The 17,830-nt window shown below is 41.4% G+C and overlaps 1 protein-coding gene across 5 annotated transcripts; it reads left to right on the plus strand.

The window, feature by feature from the left end:
* The first annotated feature begins 3,786 nt into the window (after positions 1-3,786).
* MSANTD4 (Myb/SANT DNA binding domain containing 4 with coiled-coils) lies at positions 3,787-15,338 on the plus strand. Of its 5 annotated transcripts, none has more exons than XM_068930360.1 (4): positions 3,923-4,012; positions 5,715-5,843; positions 11,291-11,921; positions 13,653-15,338. In XM_068930360.1, exons 3-4 carry the CDS (start codon positions 11,460-11,462, stop codon positions 14,226-14,228), a joined length of 1,038 nt encoding a protein of 345 aa, XP_068786461.1. In that variant the 5' UTR covers positions 3,923-4,012; positions 5,715-5,843; positions 11,291-11,459; the 3' UTR covers positions 14,229-15,338. The 5 variants fall into 5 exon arrangements, with proteins under 5 accessions (XP_068786462.1, XP_068786460.1, XP_068786464.1 ...); XM_068930362.1 differs by having other exon boundaries at positions 3,985-4,012; positions 11,295-11,921; XM_068930361.1 differs by lacking the exon at positions 5,715-5,843 and having other exon boundaries at positions 3,787-4,012; positions 11,295-11,921.
* The last annotated feature ends 2,492 nt before the right edge of the window (positions 15,339-17,830 follow it).

Genomic DNA, 17,830 nt, shown 5'->3' on the forward strand with positions numbered 1-17,830 from the left:
GTATATCCTTTGCATATCAATTTGCTCCTACCAAGCTAAATGACTTTGAATTGATTTAGTCTGCTGAAAGGTTGCAAGTTTATCATTTTAAAGGACTCACTTAAATTGGTATTTTTTTTTTTTTATTATTGGATGTGTCTAGATGAGATTGGTGTGCAGTATTTTTAACAATTTAACTACCACAAATAATTACATATTTATTTTCACTGAAATGGGCTTCTATACTACTTAGAAGTTGCTTTATATAAAAGCTGATACAAGCCACTTACTCTAAAATTCATGTGCAAAGAATGCAAAAACGGCATTAATACAAAGTGTGGGAGCCCTGTGATTCAGTGACCTTCAGATCTCTCTGTATAGAAGAGTTAAAGCAGAAAAATTAACCCTCCAATTATGCAAATATGCAAAGCCTTTGCCCCAAAACCAGTAAAAGCCATTTGGAGGCACGTATAAAGCACTCCAGTAATGCAGAGGGAACGTAAGACTGAAAAGAAATGCAAATGCTCTTGGCAGAGTTGCCACATGTGGGACACGGGCCTGTTTGGCACATCATAGGCAAGCTTCAGGTGCTGAATTATTCCAGGGTGCTCCAGTTCAATGGCCCAGTTCCTAATGAAAAGCCAAACAGTGACTTAAGGTCAGTCTGCCTAAGGTCTAGAGAAGAAAGCACTACTTCTGCTCCCAGCAGCATCTCCTCCTACCCCCCAAGTCCCACTGCTGCGCTCCTCCTCTGACAAGATTTGTGAAGAGCCTTTGCAAGGATGACTGTTTCCACCCGAAGACCTCTTGCAGAACTTCCATTTTCCTAACATCACCAATCACCAGACTAGCTCTAACCAGGTGTATCAGTTCCAAGTGCTTAGCATCAGATCATCTGCCACTGTAAGCAGATGTACACACATTGGTTTATCCAGGGATTCTTGACTAGTAAGGTATTATAATACAAACGTGAGCTAAGTGACTAATCTTACTGATTTACCTGAAAAAAGGGAGATAATCACCATATACATATGTTTGCAGAATCAAGACCTATGACTGTATCTTAGGTACATACAGTACCTAATTTGTGTTCCATGCCTAAATTTAAGCAGATAAATAGTCGCATTCACTTCAAGACAACTATTAACAAACTAAAATACTTAACTACTTAAAAGCTTAACTAGTATTCTGAATCACAAGTAAGAAGAAATAAATTTCTTGTTAAAATAAATCCACAAAACAATATGTAACGTAGGTTAGCATCTGCTTATTCAGAAGATTACTTCTTTGCACATTCCAGAACTATGTAAGATTTGCAGATGCTTGTCCAATTTAAGAGGGCATAATCTAGGTAACATCTAGAAAATGTTACCAGGTACCATTTATTACACCCAAAATATGTAATCTCAGTTTAAAATCTTAATATAAATTGCTACTTACAGAATGAAGCATTCTAGAAGAAATCAAGTATATTTTTTTCTTATTAAGCACTCCTTTACAAACAATATTATATCCTAAAAAACTGCTTAACTTCTACACAATGGTTTTATGACCTTGTGAATGATTTGGATATTTATTATTAGAGGGAACATTCATATAATTTTTGCATTGTGAAAGACCTAAGTCATCTTCCCTGACAAGCACACGCTGATCTTCCTCTTTGAACCCCTTTGCAATCAAATGTAAGGTTATGGTTGGACAGTATAAAATTCAGACTATTTTCTCCTGTCTGTAATTAGCAATTATCATTACTACCTTTAAGCGCAAACATGAATTCCCACAATTGCCAGCAACATATGAAACCAGCAGATTCTGGTATTAAAATACTATTTTCTCCTGCAGTTTTTTTAGGCTTCAGTCAAACTACAGTTAAATTTAAGGCAGTTCACATGAACGAAGGAGGTCCAAGAATTTTTGATGTGGGAAGCCATAGCAACATTTTTCATCTGTGATTAATAGGCTCTGTAATAATGGAATAACAATGGAGGGAAAAGGGAGCTATTCAGAATTATGTGCACAACTGCCACACAAAATCACGTGCCTTCTAGTTCAAATGATTTTAATGGACACTAACTAGTATTTGTATGCTTCATAATAAAAAAGGGATACTCAATGAGCTTTAATTAGCAGTAATCATTTTTGCAGATGGGCAGAGGTTCAGACTGTAGCGATTTGCAGTCTCTACCGTTGACCCACCTACTTCTATTACTTGCACCTACATCTAGTTTTAACTAGCTTGCAAGATGTTTACATAGACTTGCATCTTATTTCTGGTCACTATCAAAATATAGTTAATAATGCAAATTAAAGCTTAGTTCATGTATGACTCTTGGTGGGAAACTTCACCATATAATACATTGCCAGCAATGTGGCACGATCTGGGTGCCTTAATCTTTGCTATTTTCCCTTTTAAAATTTTTCTGAACGTCAGTACACAATGGGCAAGTATGGCAGCCAAATCAATCATGTATGTGAATAAGCTGACCGAACTTCAAAGACTTTTCATGTTTAATTTCTGTAAATATTTAAGAAAGTTTACTGCCAAAATTGTTCAGAGAAACAGTAAAATACCCCCTTAAACAAAATTTTAATTTCATCATCACAGCTACGAACATCAGAAGCTGTATTAACCACATAATCTATCTGTCCACCCAAGATGTGTAACTGCAAATGCTGAATATGGCAAAGAACTCTGATTTAAAAGCATTTAGCAAGTAATTATTTTAATAAAAATGCAAACAAATAGATGTAAGGATCAGGTTGGGCAGAATTAAGGTGGCAAATTTCACCAAAACATACTTCAAATTATTTGCCTGCAAGTAGTGCCTTGTCTCTGCACAAAGGTTGTGTTGCCAAGGCAACAAGATGTAACGCAAAGAGCAAATGTCAGACCCTTTATGCATGGCTGTGGAGACAAAAGGGAAAAGCCCAAGAATAGAAAACTCCACAAAAGCGTTTTTGCTCATATAGTGAGTAAGTATAACAACACCGCGGCTTCGGCAAGCAGCACTTTCCACAATACAAGTATCGGTAGGTTATTAAACTATTTTAAACGCAAAACCCAGAAAACACTCAAGCCCCACAGGGTAGGATGGCTCGGTTCGCGTTTCTTCGCTAGGCATGAGCTCAGCCGTCGTAAACCCACTGCCCGTAACGGGTTTCACTGCTTTTTTCATTTGCTGCTCCTGTGCAGCAGCGGGTAGGCCCAAAGCAGGACCGAGGATCTCTGCAGACCCTCACGAGCAGCAGGCTCCTTTGAGGCGGGCACAACCCTGCACCCCGTCCGCTCGTGGCCCCACAAAACACGGCAGACGGGAACGCGGCGGCCCCGGCAGGGGGGCAGCGCCGGGCGAGCGGAGCCCGCCCAGCCCGTTCGCGCCAGTGGCCGGCCCCGGCGGGGCGCGGCGCGGCGCAGCGCAGGGCAGCGCCGGAGCCCGGGCTCGCCCCTTCCCGGGCGCCTCTGAACGGCCACCAGCAACGGCCGCTGTCGCGGCAGGCGGGCCCGCTCCCCTCGCGGCCGCCATTTCCCCGTCCCCTACTAGCCACCGGGGGGGACTACTGCGGGGACCCGCCTCGGCCACCGGCCGGGCCACGCACCTGCCGCGGCGAGGGGCAGTGCGGCGGCGAGGCAGCGCCGCCTCACACAAAACAGCGGCGACACAGAGAGGAACCCACCACCCCGACCGGCTCCCCCGCCCCGCCGGAAGCTTATTGAAGGGAGAAGGCGGGCGTTGCTGCACCTAGCCAATCACCGTCAGGCTTCGCGCGGACAAGCAGCAACTTTAGCCAATGGTAACTCAGGGTGGCACGCGGCGGAGGTCCCGTTGCGAAAGAAGCTGCGGAGCTCGAAGCTTATTCGGGGGATTCCGGCCCGCCTGGGCGCGTCATGGTGGCTAGCAGGCAGGGGCGGGAGATAAATGACAGACCTGCCCCGCCAATAGACGCGCGGGAAGGACTGACAGGCAGGCGGCTGGCCCAATGGGAGCGCGGCGGTTGCTACAGGGCAGGCGACCCGGAGGGGAGTTGGGTGCAGGTGAGTAGTTCGCGCTGCTCCCGGGGGACCCGAGCTAGCAGGGGGTGGCGGATTGCCCCCCACCCCCGGTCCGGTCCGTGCAGTGCCTCCCCCCGTCCCCCGTGGGCTGCTCCCCGCGGGGGGCGCAGGCGGCCCGCCGCCGCCCGTCCCCTTTGTGGGAGCCAGATGGGCCCCGGCTCCCGCCGCCCTGAGAGCGCCATGAGGGCGGCGCGGCCGCGCCGCCGCCTCCGCTGCCCGCAGCCCCCTCCGCGCTCCCGGGAGGGGGGCGAGGCAGCGCCTCGTGGCGGCGGCACCGGCCCTCGGCTCCGCGCTGCGCCGCCCCGGCCGCTCCTCCCCGCGGGCCCTGCGTGCCGGGAGCTGCCGATGCGCCGCCGCCGCCGGGCGGGCACGGGTCTGCGCTCGCCTGCCTTTGTCGCCTGTGCGGGCCCGAGCGGAGCGGGCGGCGCCGCGCGGGGCCTGGCCCCGCTGCCGGCCGGGCCGGGCCGGACGGGCTGGCTGTCCTCGGCCCCCGCAAGCCGCTCTCCGCTCGCTGGAGAGGCTTCCCCGGAGCAGCCACGTGGCCAGTACTGCGCCGGGGAAGCCCAGGCCGTGGCTGGCGGCTCGGCGGGTTCGGCAGGCTGCGTCCCCTTTCCATCCCAGTACCTTCCTCCTTCCTTGCGCTTCTTGCAGCGAGCACTGCAGTTTGGTTATAGTTGCACAGCCGCACCCAGATCCTCCTCTACTAAAGCCTTTGTTAGTACTAAAACATAATTTGTTCTCAAATAATGTAGCCATCCATCATGAATAGTACAAGTTTTCCTGAAAGCCCTATGCTTTGGTCACTTCACACAAAGGCCTCAGAATCTCAGATGGGATTTTAGAAAAGCAGCTTGGAAGTCTTCACAGAATCACAGAATGGTTGAGGTTGGAAGGGACCTCCGGAGATCATCTAGTCCAATCCCCCTGCTCAAGCAGGGTCACCTAAAGCCCATTATCCAAGATCGTGTCCAGATGGGTTTTGAATAGCTCCAGGGAAGGAGACTCCACTACCTCTCTGGGAAACCTGTACCAGTGCTCTGTCACCCTCACAGGAAAGAAGTTTTTCCTCATGTTCAGACAGAACGTCCTGTGTTTCAGTTTGTGCCTGTTGCCTCTTGTCCTGTCACTGGGCACCACGGAGAAGTGGTCTTCTCCGTGGTCTGGTCTGGTCCGGAGAAGTGGTCTGGTCCCATCCTCTTGACACCTTCCCTTCAGATGCTTGTACACATTGATCAGATCTCTCCTCAGGCTTCTCTTCTCCAGACTGAACAGGCCCAGCTCCCTCAGCCTTTCCTCATAGGAGAGGTGCTCCAATCCCTTCATCATCTTTGTAGTGCCATGTCTCTCTTGCACTGGGGGGCCCAGAACTGGACACAGTCCTCCAGGTGAGGCCTCCCCAGGGCTGGAGTAGAGGGGCAGGATCACCTCCCTCCACCTGCTGGCAACACTCTGCCTAACGCACCCCAGGAGACCATTGGCCTTCTTGGCCACAAGGGCACACTGCTGCCTCATGGGCAACTTGTTGTCCACCAGCACTCCCAGGTCCTTCTCGGCAGAGCTACTTTCCAGCAGGTCAACCCCCAACCTGTCCTGGTGCCTGTATGGGGTTATTTCTCCCCAGGGGCAGGACCCTGCACTTGCCTTTGTTGAACTTCAGGAGGTTCCTCTTTGCCCATCTCTCCAGCCTGTCCAGGTCCTGCTCTGAAGCGCAGCACAGCCTTGTGGTGTGTCAGCCACTCCTCCCAGTTTTGTATCATCAGCACGCTTGCCGAGGAGGCACTCTATCCTTTCATCCAGGTCATTGATGAATAAGGTAAACAAGACTGGACCCACTATTAACCCCTGGGGGACACTGCTAGCTCCAGGCCTCCAACTTGACTCTGCACCACTGACCACAACCCTCTGAGCTCTGTCATCTAGCCAGTTCTCAATCCACCTCCCTGTCCACTCATGCAGCCCGCACTTCCTGAGCTTGCCTAGGAGGATGTGGTGGGAGAGAGTGTCAAAAGCCTTGCTGAGTCCAGGTAGACAACATCCACTGCTCTCCCCTCATCTTTCTAAAGCTTCTTAAAGCTTATTTCTTCAACCATAACCTCTAAAAGTGGAAAAAGCCAGAAGACATGGAATGCCATATTAAAAAAATAGTCAAGATTTCTGAAGGATAATCGAAACTTAATGCTGGCCAGTTCTGCTTCTATCCTGGTGAACATTGTTGTTGTTGGATAATTTGGAGGGGTGTTTTTTTTTGATGGTGCTATGTTTTTTTTTAATGCTCCGTTCCAGCAGGTGTTCCAACAATAGTATATTATGAGCAAAGGAGACAAAAGACATAGGGGATAGGGGGCAGCATGTGGATGCCTCTGCCATTAAGTACTTTAAAGTTATTATCTGTATGTTTGTTTCATGTAATTTGGAGTGTTCCATACAGTTTTGCAGTACTTGTTTTAAACATTGAAAATCTGTCTCTGTAGTACAGTGATGAGGGCTTTCCCGGCCATATATTGCATCTAACCTGGGAGAACTCCATCTAACGTACAGCTTCCTGTTACTGTCTTTCCTGGAATCCCCTTGAAAATTCTCCACTATGACATGAAAGAATCATTTATATTTTTCTAGCCAGCACTTTGCATTTGTACCCAAACTGCAAAAATGTGCATTTTGCATTTGCACCTAGCATGCAAAAGTGCTTTGCCATGTGATGGGAACATGGTTAATCATGTAATGGGAGCTGTTCACACCCTCTGTTAAATCCCTAGCAATTCCTCTTTCGCATGACTACACTGCAGCTATTTCATGTGAGGTGACTGACAGTTTGGTCACATATCAGAAGTACTCTTGGTTGTACAGTTGAGGAGGATTTTTTGCTTGCAGATGTCCTTTGCCTTCATAGTGGTTTAAGTGGCTTGATCTCACTGAAAGCTTTTTTTTTTCCACCTCTGCTCTTATCTCCACATCCTTTTAATGAGTGGACTGCCCTTTTCCCCAAGTTGGTTCACTCAGCAAATCGTATTTGCTCTGGAATCCTGTACCAAAGACACTAAAATGTAGAGCAGTTACAGTACTGGTTTCCAAAGAGTGTAATATTTGTCTGCAATTATTTCTAAAGGTATGAGATTCATATCTTAGACTTTATATCAAACCAAAATTTATGCATGCTCTATGTCATGTCTTTGTAAATTATGCCTTTCAAATTGGTGGCTGATATGTTTTTTCTGTAACTGTCTAGTGTACAAATCCTGACTTATCACCATTTTTGTCCATTAAATACTTTGAGCACATGACAGTTCATTTTTCTCCATTAAAAAGTATTTTCCCAGAGAGCAACTAGCAACATCAGAAACAAGAATATTCCAAACCTCAGCTTTAATTAGATAATACTGCTTTCTAGTTAATATATTAAAAAGGTAAATAATCCCACAGTGGGATTGATCCAACTCTGGAAGTGAATATACTGTTAAGAAAATCTGTTAACACCCATTTAGATTAATAAGAAGGGAAATGTCTTTAATGCTTCAATATGTTTTCACAGAAGAAATACCAGTAGAAAAGGTAAGATGTACTTCTCATGAATATTAGCTTCTCCTTGATTTTTAAAAATAGGTAAATAAGGCTTGCAGGTGTTTTACTTACAAATTTAAGGGCTTGTATTAGACATGCTCAAGGAAAAAAACAAGTCTAAAAGAAAATTTTGCAAAATAAGGGCATCGGATGCCACGAATTTCCAGGTTAGGTATTACAGTGCTTAAAGGTTGGTCACTTGCTTGACTTGTGGAGTAAAATCCAAAACCCAAGATTAGGCACTTCATTTCCATAGTGGATGGGGAGATCAAACAGGTGATCCAGAATACCTGCAATCTGTGCAAGGAGCCATGAGGCTGACACACAGGATAGCTGGACATTGGTGCATTTTAACTGATAACCGTCTCTGCAGCTGAAATGAAAGTTAGTTATTTGTCTTCCACATTTCTGTAGAATAACAGTTAGAAAATAATGTTGATGAAAAATTGATGTGAAAACCTAATTTTTTTTGCCTGTGATTGTGCGTGCTCTCCTCTTCTGTGCTAGCACAGAGAAATTTTGGAAGAGCAGAGGTAAAGAGAGATGCCAGATGCCATATCGGTCTCTAAAATCCTGTGATTTCCCTGTCACTAGGGAATGGCCATTGCTGTGTTGATCCTTAGCCAGGGCTAAGGGTTCGGGCAGTGTTTGTCTTGAGATGAAAGCAGCTCCAATTCAGGAAAAGCCTGATATTTAGGCACCCTAAGAGACATATCCAATTCCCAAATACTTTGAAAAATCTGACCTTTTGCCCCATATTCAGCAAAGTATTTAAATATTCACTTAAGAACATGCTTAAAAAACAAGCCTGTGTGATTCAACGGATTTCAGTAAGAATAAGTAGGACACAACCTTGGGCAAAGTTTCAGCATCTTGGTAGTGACATGTCCAAAATTAATTCTTCTGAAAACTATGCTGTATGTAGGAATCCTGTATAATTCTTTTTACCTGGAAGATGAACTCAAAATTGATATCTCTGAATATTTCTCGTACTTGTGCACAAACCGTGAAATCAGACAGATGCAAATGTTTTATGTGTTGGAAGAATTGTTACTAAGGCCATCATGTATCATTGTGATCATTTTGAACTTAACTTGAAACTAATAATAATCTGATAGTATTTGACTGTATCTCCAAGCATGTGTATTTCTTCAGTTCAGATTTAAATAGTTTTTAATCAATGTAAAAGAGGATGCATGTCTATCTATTTATCAGTCACTGTTAACAAGGCAATTACTCTAGACGCTTCCGAAAGCAGTCTCAATTCTTTAACTCTAGTCAGTGCACTGGTAACTCTACTGAAAGATTTGTAACTTCAGTAATTCAGTAACTTTACTGAACATAAGGAAAATCTTCTTCACTATGAGGGTGACAGAGCACTGGAACAGATCACCCAGAGAGGTAGTGGAGTCTCCTTCCCTGGAGCTATTCAAAACCCATCTGGACACGATCTTGGATAATGGGCTTTAGGTGACCCTGCTTGAGCAGGGGGATTGGACTAGATGATCTCCGGAGGTCCCTTCCAACCTCAACCATTCTGTGATTCTGTGAATAAGCTGCTCGATGACTTTTTAAAAGTTAAAAAACTTTAACAAGATGAATTTAGAGGTTGATAGATAGGCCATAAGAAATTCAATTGCTATAATAACAAAAAGCAGTAACACTGTAATTTGGGTCAGAAAAGCAACAGCAAGTGCCAAATAAATTGATTTACTTGCAGATTGAAGTAAATATTATGCTGCCTAATATCTTTTCAGGGTAAGCTCATAATAATGAAGGCTAAGGGAGAAGCTTAAAGATCAGATAAAAGGTCTCAGAAAAATTTTATCTAACACCAGCAGATATAATGCTGTGTCGTGGCTATCAATCTGACTTTTTTAAACTGCAACATTTTTTATTATTACTGGTCATGTCAAGCTAAGTGTCTGTGCTAAAAACAAAACAGTAGGTGATGCTATTTTTAAAATTCTTCTGTTTCCTTAAAATAGATTGGTATTTTGTTTTCAGAAAGGCAGGACGTTTTATGCATGTGAAACAGTAACATGTAGTTTCCAACTTGAGTATGAAGATTCAAAATTGTTGGGTAACTACATGGTAGCACTGTATTGTAGTCCATGCAGATACAAGCTTATGTTCTGTGAAACTGGTTTCTTCTTGGGGCTGGCTTTTGCATATTTGTTAGCTATCAGGGATCAGAAGTAAGTGAATTCACAGTAGAGGGCAATAGGGCAATATTTTAACCAGGAAAAATAGGGAACTAGTTTTTTAAAGGCATCATTTTATAAAATATTTGATGCCGTTCTGCTTAGATGTTGGAGTGCAAAAGGATGTTTGATATGGAAAACTTTGTAAGGGAACCAGATGGAAAGCAGCGTCTACTGTAGTATGTGTATTATCCCCAAAATGGAGAGTTTTTATGTGTGTGCCGATGTGCAAGTTTTAACTAACCTTAGGAAAATAACAAGAGAAAAAAAAAACTTAGTAACATAAACAACCTGGATAGGATGGAGAAAAAAGCATTTGTTATTTAATGGTTAAGCCATAAGTCAACAACAATGAAATACATAATTTGTGAGCCATATGCTTCAGGTGGACAAAAAGTCATTCTGGATTAAATAGTGAATAATCGTAACACCTTGACACTGTAAATACTATATTGATAGTGAAACATTGGTTCTTTGGTTTAAAGCCTTTTTCTAACAGTGGTGGGGTAACAAGTGTTTCAGAAGAAAGTTCAAAACAAATCCTAAGGTGAAATTCTACTCAGCTATCTGACCAAGAACATCTTTTTTTATTCAATTTCTCTTTCTTTTTGTAATGCAGTACATGAGGTATTCTTCACTGCATTAATATTCCTGTATGTTTCTCCCACTCAAACTTTCCACCGTCTCTGTAGAGCTGTTCACAGTCTGTCGGCTGTGTTATGGGTTTTAGCTTTCCCTTCAAAATCAGGCACAGGATCAGCTACTGCAGAGGGTAGAGGACTGGCTTAGCTCTCAAGCTGGGATCATATCTGACATGAGTTGAGGTTGTTGTGCAGTGAGAGATGGATGAAGGAGGGCTTTAACATTGACGTGTAGTGACTTACTCCTGTATTTATTTCCTATTACAACACCCATATGTGTGGCATTGTTTGAATATGTCCTAGTAATTGTTTTCCATCATTCAGCAGAATTGTTTCAGGTTTTCTTTTGTGGTTAATCAGACGTGCGTCTAAAACTTCAACCTTTCATATCAATCTACTTTAAAAAAAACATAGAAATAGCTTTAAAAAGTGCCTAAGAAATTTCAGTCACTTAAGCATTTTATGTTTCTGAACTAATGATATAAAAATTTTAGCTTCTTTTGGAAATAATTTATCATTCAAACTGAGATGTGTATGTCAAATTTTAGCCTTAAGCAGATCTCAACTGGCAAAACTGTAAGAGCCAAAGAAAAGTAGCCATGTTTTTATTATGGAAATATCAACTCAACGGTTTGTGACACGGATATATTAATGGATTTATAATTAATAGGAGATTAGAGAAGCGTATCTTTAGCCACTTTATATTCAGAGTTTAACAGAATTGTTTTCTTATATTGGATGAATGATCAGTTGAGAATATGCATTCTTTAACTGGTTGACTTAGTAGTCAAGTTCATTAAATGAAAATATATGCTGTATATCTTTGAGATTTATATTGTTTACTCTTTTTCTCTTAGGAAGTCTGACAAATAGAAAATACTACCAAGTGGAGAGAAAATTTGCTTCACCAGAACTGAGTGAACTACTTTAATTGCTCTTAAAATTTTATTTGTATTAATAACTGATTAGTGTCAAAACATCTTTTTAATCTGTTGTGGTAAAATTATTAGCTTAAAGCTGGAAAAAATGAAACAATTGAAAAGAAAAAGAAAAAGCAATTTTAGTGTACAGGAAACGCAAACTCTGCTTAAGGAAATCAGAAAAAGGAAAGAAGTACTCTTTTCCAAGCAACTTAATACAACAATTAATGAGATGAAACGGAAAGCTTGGGAGGAAATAGCAGAATGTGTGAATGCTGTAGGTGAAGGAGAGCAAAGAACAGGGACAGAAGTGAAAAGACGGTACCTTGATTGGAGAGCACTCATGAAGAGAAAACGTCTGAACGCAAACATCAAAGTAGTAGGTGCTGGGTTTCATTTTCCTTCATCTGATTTAGATGACTCTCTCAATGAAGATATGGATGAGAAAATGGGATTTGCAAATGAATGTAGTTTTGAATGGCAAAATATCACTGACTTCAGAGAAGCAGGTGGATCTTTAACAGAAATCAAAGTAGAAGAGGAAGAGGAGGATCCACAGAGTTTTGAAGTAAGTGATCTGGAAGACAGTAGCTATATTCAATATGGCCTCCTTTGTGGTTCAGCATGAGGCTTTTTGCTGTCCTTCCTGAGAGCCTGTTTCTGGTTTTGTCTAAAAGTGTGAGTTAAAAAATCTGTAGAAACAAGTAGATATAAGAGATGGCATTCAAATCTAGCAACTTGCCATTATGTCTACAGTCTTGAATGCTGGTTATTAAATTAATATCACACAACTTTGAATACGTTTTTGCGCGTGTATTTTCCAGTTCTATGTGACATATATAGGAATCAGTGCAGTCAGTAGAATTAAAATACACGTGTATTGAAGGAAACGGTGGTTATTTTAATATTCAGGCTGTCTGTATGGATGCAGGAAAGAAATTTTTCACAAATGAAGATATTTGTAACCTGGAGATACAGAAAGATGGAAGGATGGAATGCTGTTTGCATTTCTTAAAATGAACCCACTGGAGATGAAACCGTAACCTGAATAAGTCAACCAGCCATTTCTCTCTGTCAAACTTTTTAGTGTTAATTCTGACAAGCAGCTATGAAACCTGCAGAGATTAGTGCTACTGGTAGTACCGTGACTGTCGCGGGGGGGGGAAGAGTGATATTAAATGTTATGGTAGTTTTAGTCTGCCTTTACAAATATATACTGCTTAGTTTACAAATTGATACGTGATTTTTTTTTTTTTTAATTTGGGGGCAAATCCTATCTCTGCTCATTTGTCATGAGTACTGGAGTGTTGGTTGTGCTTATCAATGTAAGCTGTTAAATGGTAGTGAGACTGCTGTTTGACCATTGCTGAATAAATGTGTGTATTTCCTCTAATACTGGAGGACTGGCAGTGGATGTCATTGTCTTAAGATTTTCTGAACCCATATCTTTCTCAGTTTGTCTTTCCTTTGTACCATACTCAGTGGTACAGATGATGATCCCGTATGTACTAAGAGTTTATAGACCCTAAGGGCTGAAATTCTGCATGAATTGTTAACAGTCCGGCAAGAACTAAGGGTGCTAACTAAGGGTGCTGACTCCTAAGTTGCCTGTGTCATAAATGGCTTTCAGAAGAACAAGTCAATATGAAATTGGTTTAACAAGTCCTGTTTATGGACCAATTAATGCAATCTGAAAGGTTAAGAGCATGCACAATAAGTCAGATGAATTCAGATATAGCACAGTGTTAAATGTTTTTAGAAATGGAATCCTCATCTTAATGAAGGCTAGGTTAATTTACATAACCGAATAGCCTACAGATCCAGCTGCTTTGATAAATGGTTGGTTACAACAAATCTTTAGTGGTTCACAGAACTGTCATGGAGCTATATGAAAAATGAGAACAACACATGCTTTTAAAATCCAGTTTTCTTTCAGTGGTTCTGTATAATCTGTAGTATCTATCATGCATTGTTCTGTTTAAAGATACAGTCATGTAAAAGAAAAACTGTTCTCTCCTATACTTTTCGTACATGTCCACTGAAGAACAGATTTTACATTTTTAGTTACCAAATATTAATTTGTAAATCTGACATAATTCTCTGCCTGTATAATAGCATAAAACAGTCTTTGGATATAGCGTGGTTATTCCACAGAACGTAAGAAAATAATTCTAGATTAATGTTGAAGATGGTTTAAAAAGAAAAGATACCTACTTTTTTCGTTGAGGTTGGGTGTAATAGATCTGTTAGGGTATAGAGACTTGAATATAATTCTTGCATATTGCATTCCTCTCTGCAGTTTCCCATTGAGGAAGAAGAAGAAATTTTGTCATCAGTTTTGCCAGATTCGAAAAAGGAAAATGACTTACCAGATTTTAATCACATTGAAGAGTTTGGAAATCTAAGCTCTGCTCAAGCTAGGCTAGTCTATGAAGATTCTCACTTGCTTATAAATTTGGAGAAGCAGAAGGTAGAGCTGGAGAAACAGCGACTAGACATAGAAGCTGAAAGGCTGCAGGTGGAAAAGGAGCGCCTGCAGATAGAAAAAGAACGGTTACGGCATGTTGACTTGGAGCATGAGAGACTTCAACTTGAGAAGGAGCGACTTCAGATTGAGCGAGAGAAGCTGAGGCTAGCGACTCTGCGTGCTGAAAAACCTGCCCTAGAAAACGATCTGGTTCAAACAGAGAAACCTGTCATGCAGCCTCTGGATCTAGAAACTGAAAAGTTAAAACTTGAGAAAGAACGTTTGCAGTTAGAGAAAGAGAGGTTGCAATTCTTAAAGTTTGAGTCAGAGAAGCTGCAGATTGAGAAGGAACGCTTGCAAGTGGAGAAGGAACGTCTTCGAATTCAGAGAGAGGGTCACTTGCAGTGAACCACTTAACTAAAGCATAAAATTAGTGTTTTGATGTTTGTAAAATAGAGGTAGGTCTTTTCTGAATACTGAAACTGCCCTAGGGGCTTGATGTTCTTCTGTCCAGAATTGAATGTTGATGTTAAACTTTCAAAAAATGGAGTAGTGCTCAGTAAGTCAGTGTGCCTACATAAATGGAGCTTATGTATGAAATTGCTTTTCACTATATCAGAGCAAAGTGTTATGTTCACTTGTCTTCAGTATTGTATTGTATAGTTTGGTGTCCTCCTCCCATAGATACATTGAAAATCAAGGCTGATATTTTTTTTTAACTGCACTAACAGTAATTCCCTAAAATTATAGGAACCACAAAATAAACCAGCGTATGTTGTGAGGGCATGGTGCTGAAGATAGCCCACATAGTAAATACATATAATTTAAACTGAACACAGTAACACAGAGCTATGATGTGATTGATTCATTATACTTAATTTCCCCTTTTCAGAATTTTCCATCCCCACAGTTGAAATTTCGAGTTGTTCAGGAATTACCTAAGAGTTAGTGAAGTACATGTTAAATTCCCTACAGTGGTACCTACTCTTGTTACATGACCTGAATTGAGTAGGAGCGCAGAAGATAGTGTGCTTCTATTTGCATGAAGTATTCATAGTAGATAAAGCTGCACATCAATAATACTCACTATAAGCTGGACTGTTGGATGTATCAGGTTATTTATAATGCTATATGGAGTATTTTACATTTGGATTACCTGTCTGAGTATAGCATGGGGGTTTAGTAACAGGAAGTAATTGCTGTCTAATCAATCTGTGATGAGCCCCTGAAGTAAATTGCTAGACCTGGTCTGTTCCTTGATGAGAGTCTTGAGAGTGAAGTCAAAGGCAGAGCATGTGTTAAGGAACACTGAGCTTCTTACTCATGATGTTCTGCCTGGCCAGGACTAAGATCATCTCAATAAGGCAGCATACAGAAGCTTAAATGGTTGACACCTTACAGTATCAGTTAAATTAGGTAAACAGAAATGATCATTGTTGAAGGCTGTCAGTTTTTTTTTTTTTTTTTCCATAAGTGATGTATTCATGTAAAATAATAATAAAGAACAAGGAAACTTTCTATGATTTCATATACATATCTGTTTAAATCCCAGTTGAGCCAAACTTTAGATTTCTTGTCTTTCTATGAACAGCTAGCTTTTGTTAACTCCATTTGAAACTTAAGACTATCAGAATACTAAATCTGCATATATGTTGAGTGATTTACATGGATTCTTGTGCAAGTAAATATATTTATACCACTACAGGATTACTTTTATTCTGCAAAGAAAATGTTATTTTTTTAATACTGAAACAAGTGTGCTTCTATAGTGGCAATAAATTTGACTACTACAACTCAAAATTGCTCCTGAGACAATGTTTCTTCAGAGAGAAAACCAAAGGGCTACGTATGTAGAGGAAGCTGGATATTCCACATTGCAACAACCCAAAGTTGCTAGTGCTTACGTTCCCTGTGTAGTAAACTGGAGAGACAAGGCACCTCAAAATAGGATTCAAAACACCCAGTAATGCTTCTGTAGTCCTGTGTGTATGAAATACTTGTCTGGAAGGGAGCAGGTGTGGAGCCTGGCTCCTGTTCTGAGAGGTAGTTGTGCTGCTAGTTGACACTAACACCTGTATCTTCATCTTTTATTTCAGTTGAAGGACTTAACCATTAAGATAAAGGTTTGCATCTTACATTGGACATCTTGGGAATTATGCCCTAAGAACATTAAAGATTCAAGAAAAAAAATAGCTGAGATAAAACTGAAAATATTTGTTTTTTATTTCAGAAATGTGAACACTTCTCCAAATGTGAATAAGGAATAAGCAAGCAGTTACTTCTTCTAACAGTTACCTATTCATCCTCCTAGGGAAGCGATGCATCCTTTGGCTATACAAAACCTCTTGGAAAATATTAAATGGTGAAATTAAGTTTGGTCATGAATAATTGAAAATACAGTTCCAACATAAAATTTAGAGCAAATTACCGAGTTTAGTACAACAGTTTTGTAGCTTGCCTTTTTCATATCAAAATTGCAGTCATTTTATGGTCATTTAAATTTAAATGTCATTCTTTTGAATACTAATCTGCAATCTCTTAAACCTTAATTGCTTGATTTACCAATTTGGGATCCTGATAGCAAAGTCTAAGGGCTAGAGTTAGACCATCTAAATGTCACCGAAGTCAGGACATACACATGAACTCCATTCGTATGTCAGAGAGAGAGAGATTTTGGATTCCTGCGTAAAAGAAGGGCCTATGATTATATGTAAGTTAACTGACATTCCCAAACTGGGAAAGACTGCAAGACAAGGAGGAAACCACATGCGTATGGAGGATGGGGCAAATATTTAGAAGAAAAGGAGAGGGGTGAGGATCAAACATTAAGAGAGAAGGTGGGCGAAGCCAGTCATAGCAGTTAGACACAGCCCAGTGGTGTTTTGCCAAGACAAGTAATGAAATAAAGTACTGTAAATATCCCCAGTGGTTACTGGGAGCCTTCTTATTGAGCTTCTTTCTGATGCATTGATCTCCAGTCTCATGGCTCCATGAAGCTTCATGGGAATGGATACATGAAAAGGTGAGGGGGAAAAGTGCAGCCTGAGATTCAGCAGGAAGATCCATAGTGACAAGCTCGTACATTCGGTGTGTGCCATGCTGTTTCCCTTCACTGCAGGGAGAACATCTATTGAAACCTTAATAAACGTCATTATGTCTGCTACTCCTTAAAGGTTTTTCTAACTAGTAATTCTAAGGCCAGGGGGGCTGAATAATGAAGGTGAAATAAAGGCTACCCCGCTGAGTTTCTCACCACCTGGTTTTGGTGGTGTGTCCCACCAATTTGTGCCTGGCTAAGACATTATTGGAGTGAAGCAGAGTGCATCCAGGTAATTTCACAACAAAATTTGGAGACAGACTTGCTAATGCTTAAATGGTATCCTCAAAACAGCCAGAGAAGCTCACAGGGCAAGGCTGTGAACCTGGTCACCGGACAGCCTGGGACGAACAGCAGCCACATTCCAGTGGGACACACCTGAGAAAGTGCAGTATGATTCAATATGGACTTCATTTCCTTGAGTGTAAGTGGTCATGTGTTATTTCTCTCTGGGCCACTTTGAGCAACTTTCAGCATGCACAAACTCTGCAAGCAGCATATAAAGAAAGTATAAAATATTTATTATCTAATGCAAATAATACTTAGGATTTAAAGAGCTGTCAGGCTAAGCATTAGTATCCTCATCACGTCTGACAGGGCATCCAAAGAGCCTTTGGACCAGGCAGGCATCAGTTAGGAGAGGAAGGCTCAGCCTCCAGGGCTACCTGGAATAGCTCTGTAATGGTTCTGAGTTGCCATCTTCTGACTCTTCATTTTTTCCTTCAGGATTTTTTAACCTTTCCATGTTTGTGGGGTTTTTTCTCCTTAAATCCTCAGATTACTAATAACTATCTCAACAATCCTACCTGTCTCTGTAGTTTTACTTTTCTTGTCTTGCTTGACTTTTCTCTACAAACTTTCTCAGCTTTTTCTCACAACTTGCAAATCTTCTCATCAGTCTGAGGCAAGTTTA

This window comes from Struthio camelus, chromosome 1 (genome assembly GCF_040807025.1).
Source record: "Struthio camelus isolate bStrCam1 chromosome 1, bStrCam1.hap1, whole genome shotgun sequence".
In the NCBI taxonomy this organism is placed as follows: domain Eukaryota; kingdom Metazoa; phylum Chordata; class Aves; order Struthioniformes; family Struthionidae; genus Struthio; species Struthio camelus.

Excerpts from the sequence above, each read along its gene's own strand:
- MSANTD4 (XM_068930361.1), top strand. The coding sequence starts at position 11,460 with ATGAAACAATTGAAAAGAAAAAGAAAAAGCAATTTTAGTGTACAGGAA. Across the intron at positions 11,922-13,652 it reads AGGATCCACAGAGTTTTGAA|TTTCCCATTGAGGAAGAAGA; the intron begins GTAAGTGATCTG and ends TCCTCTCTGCAG.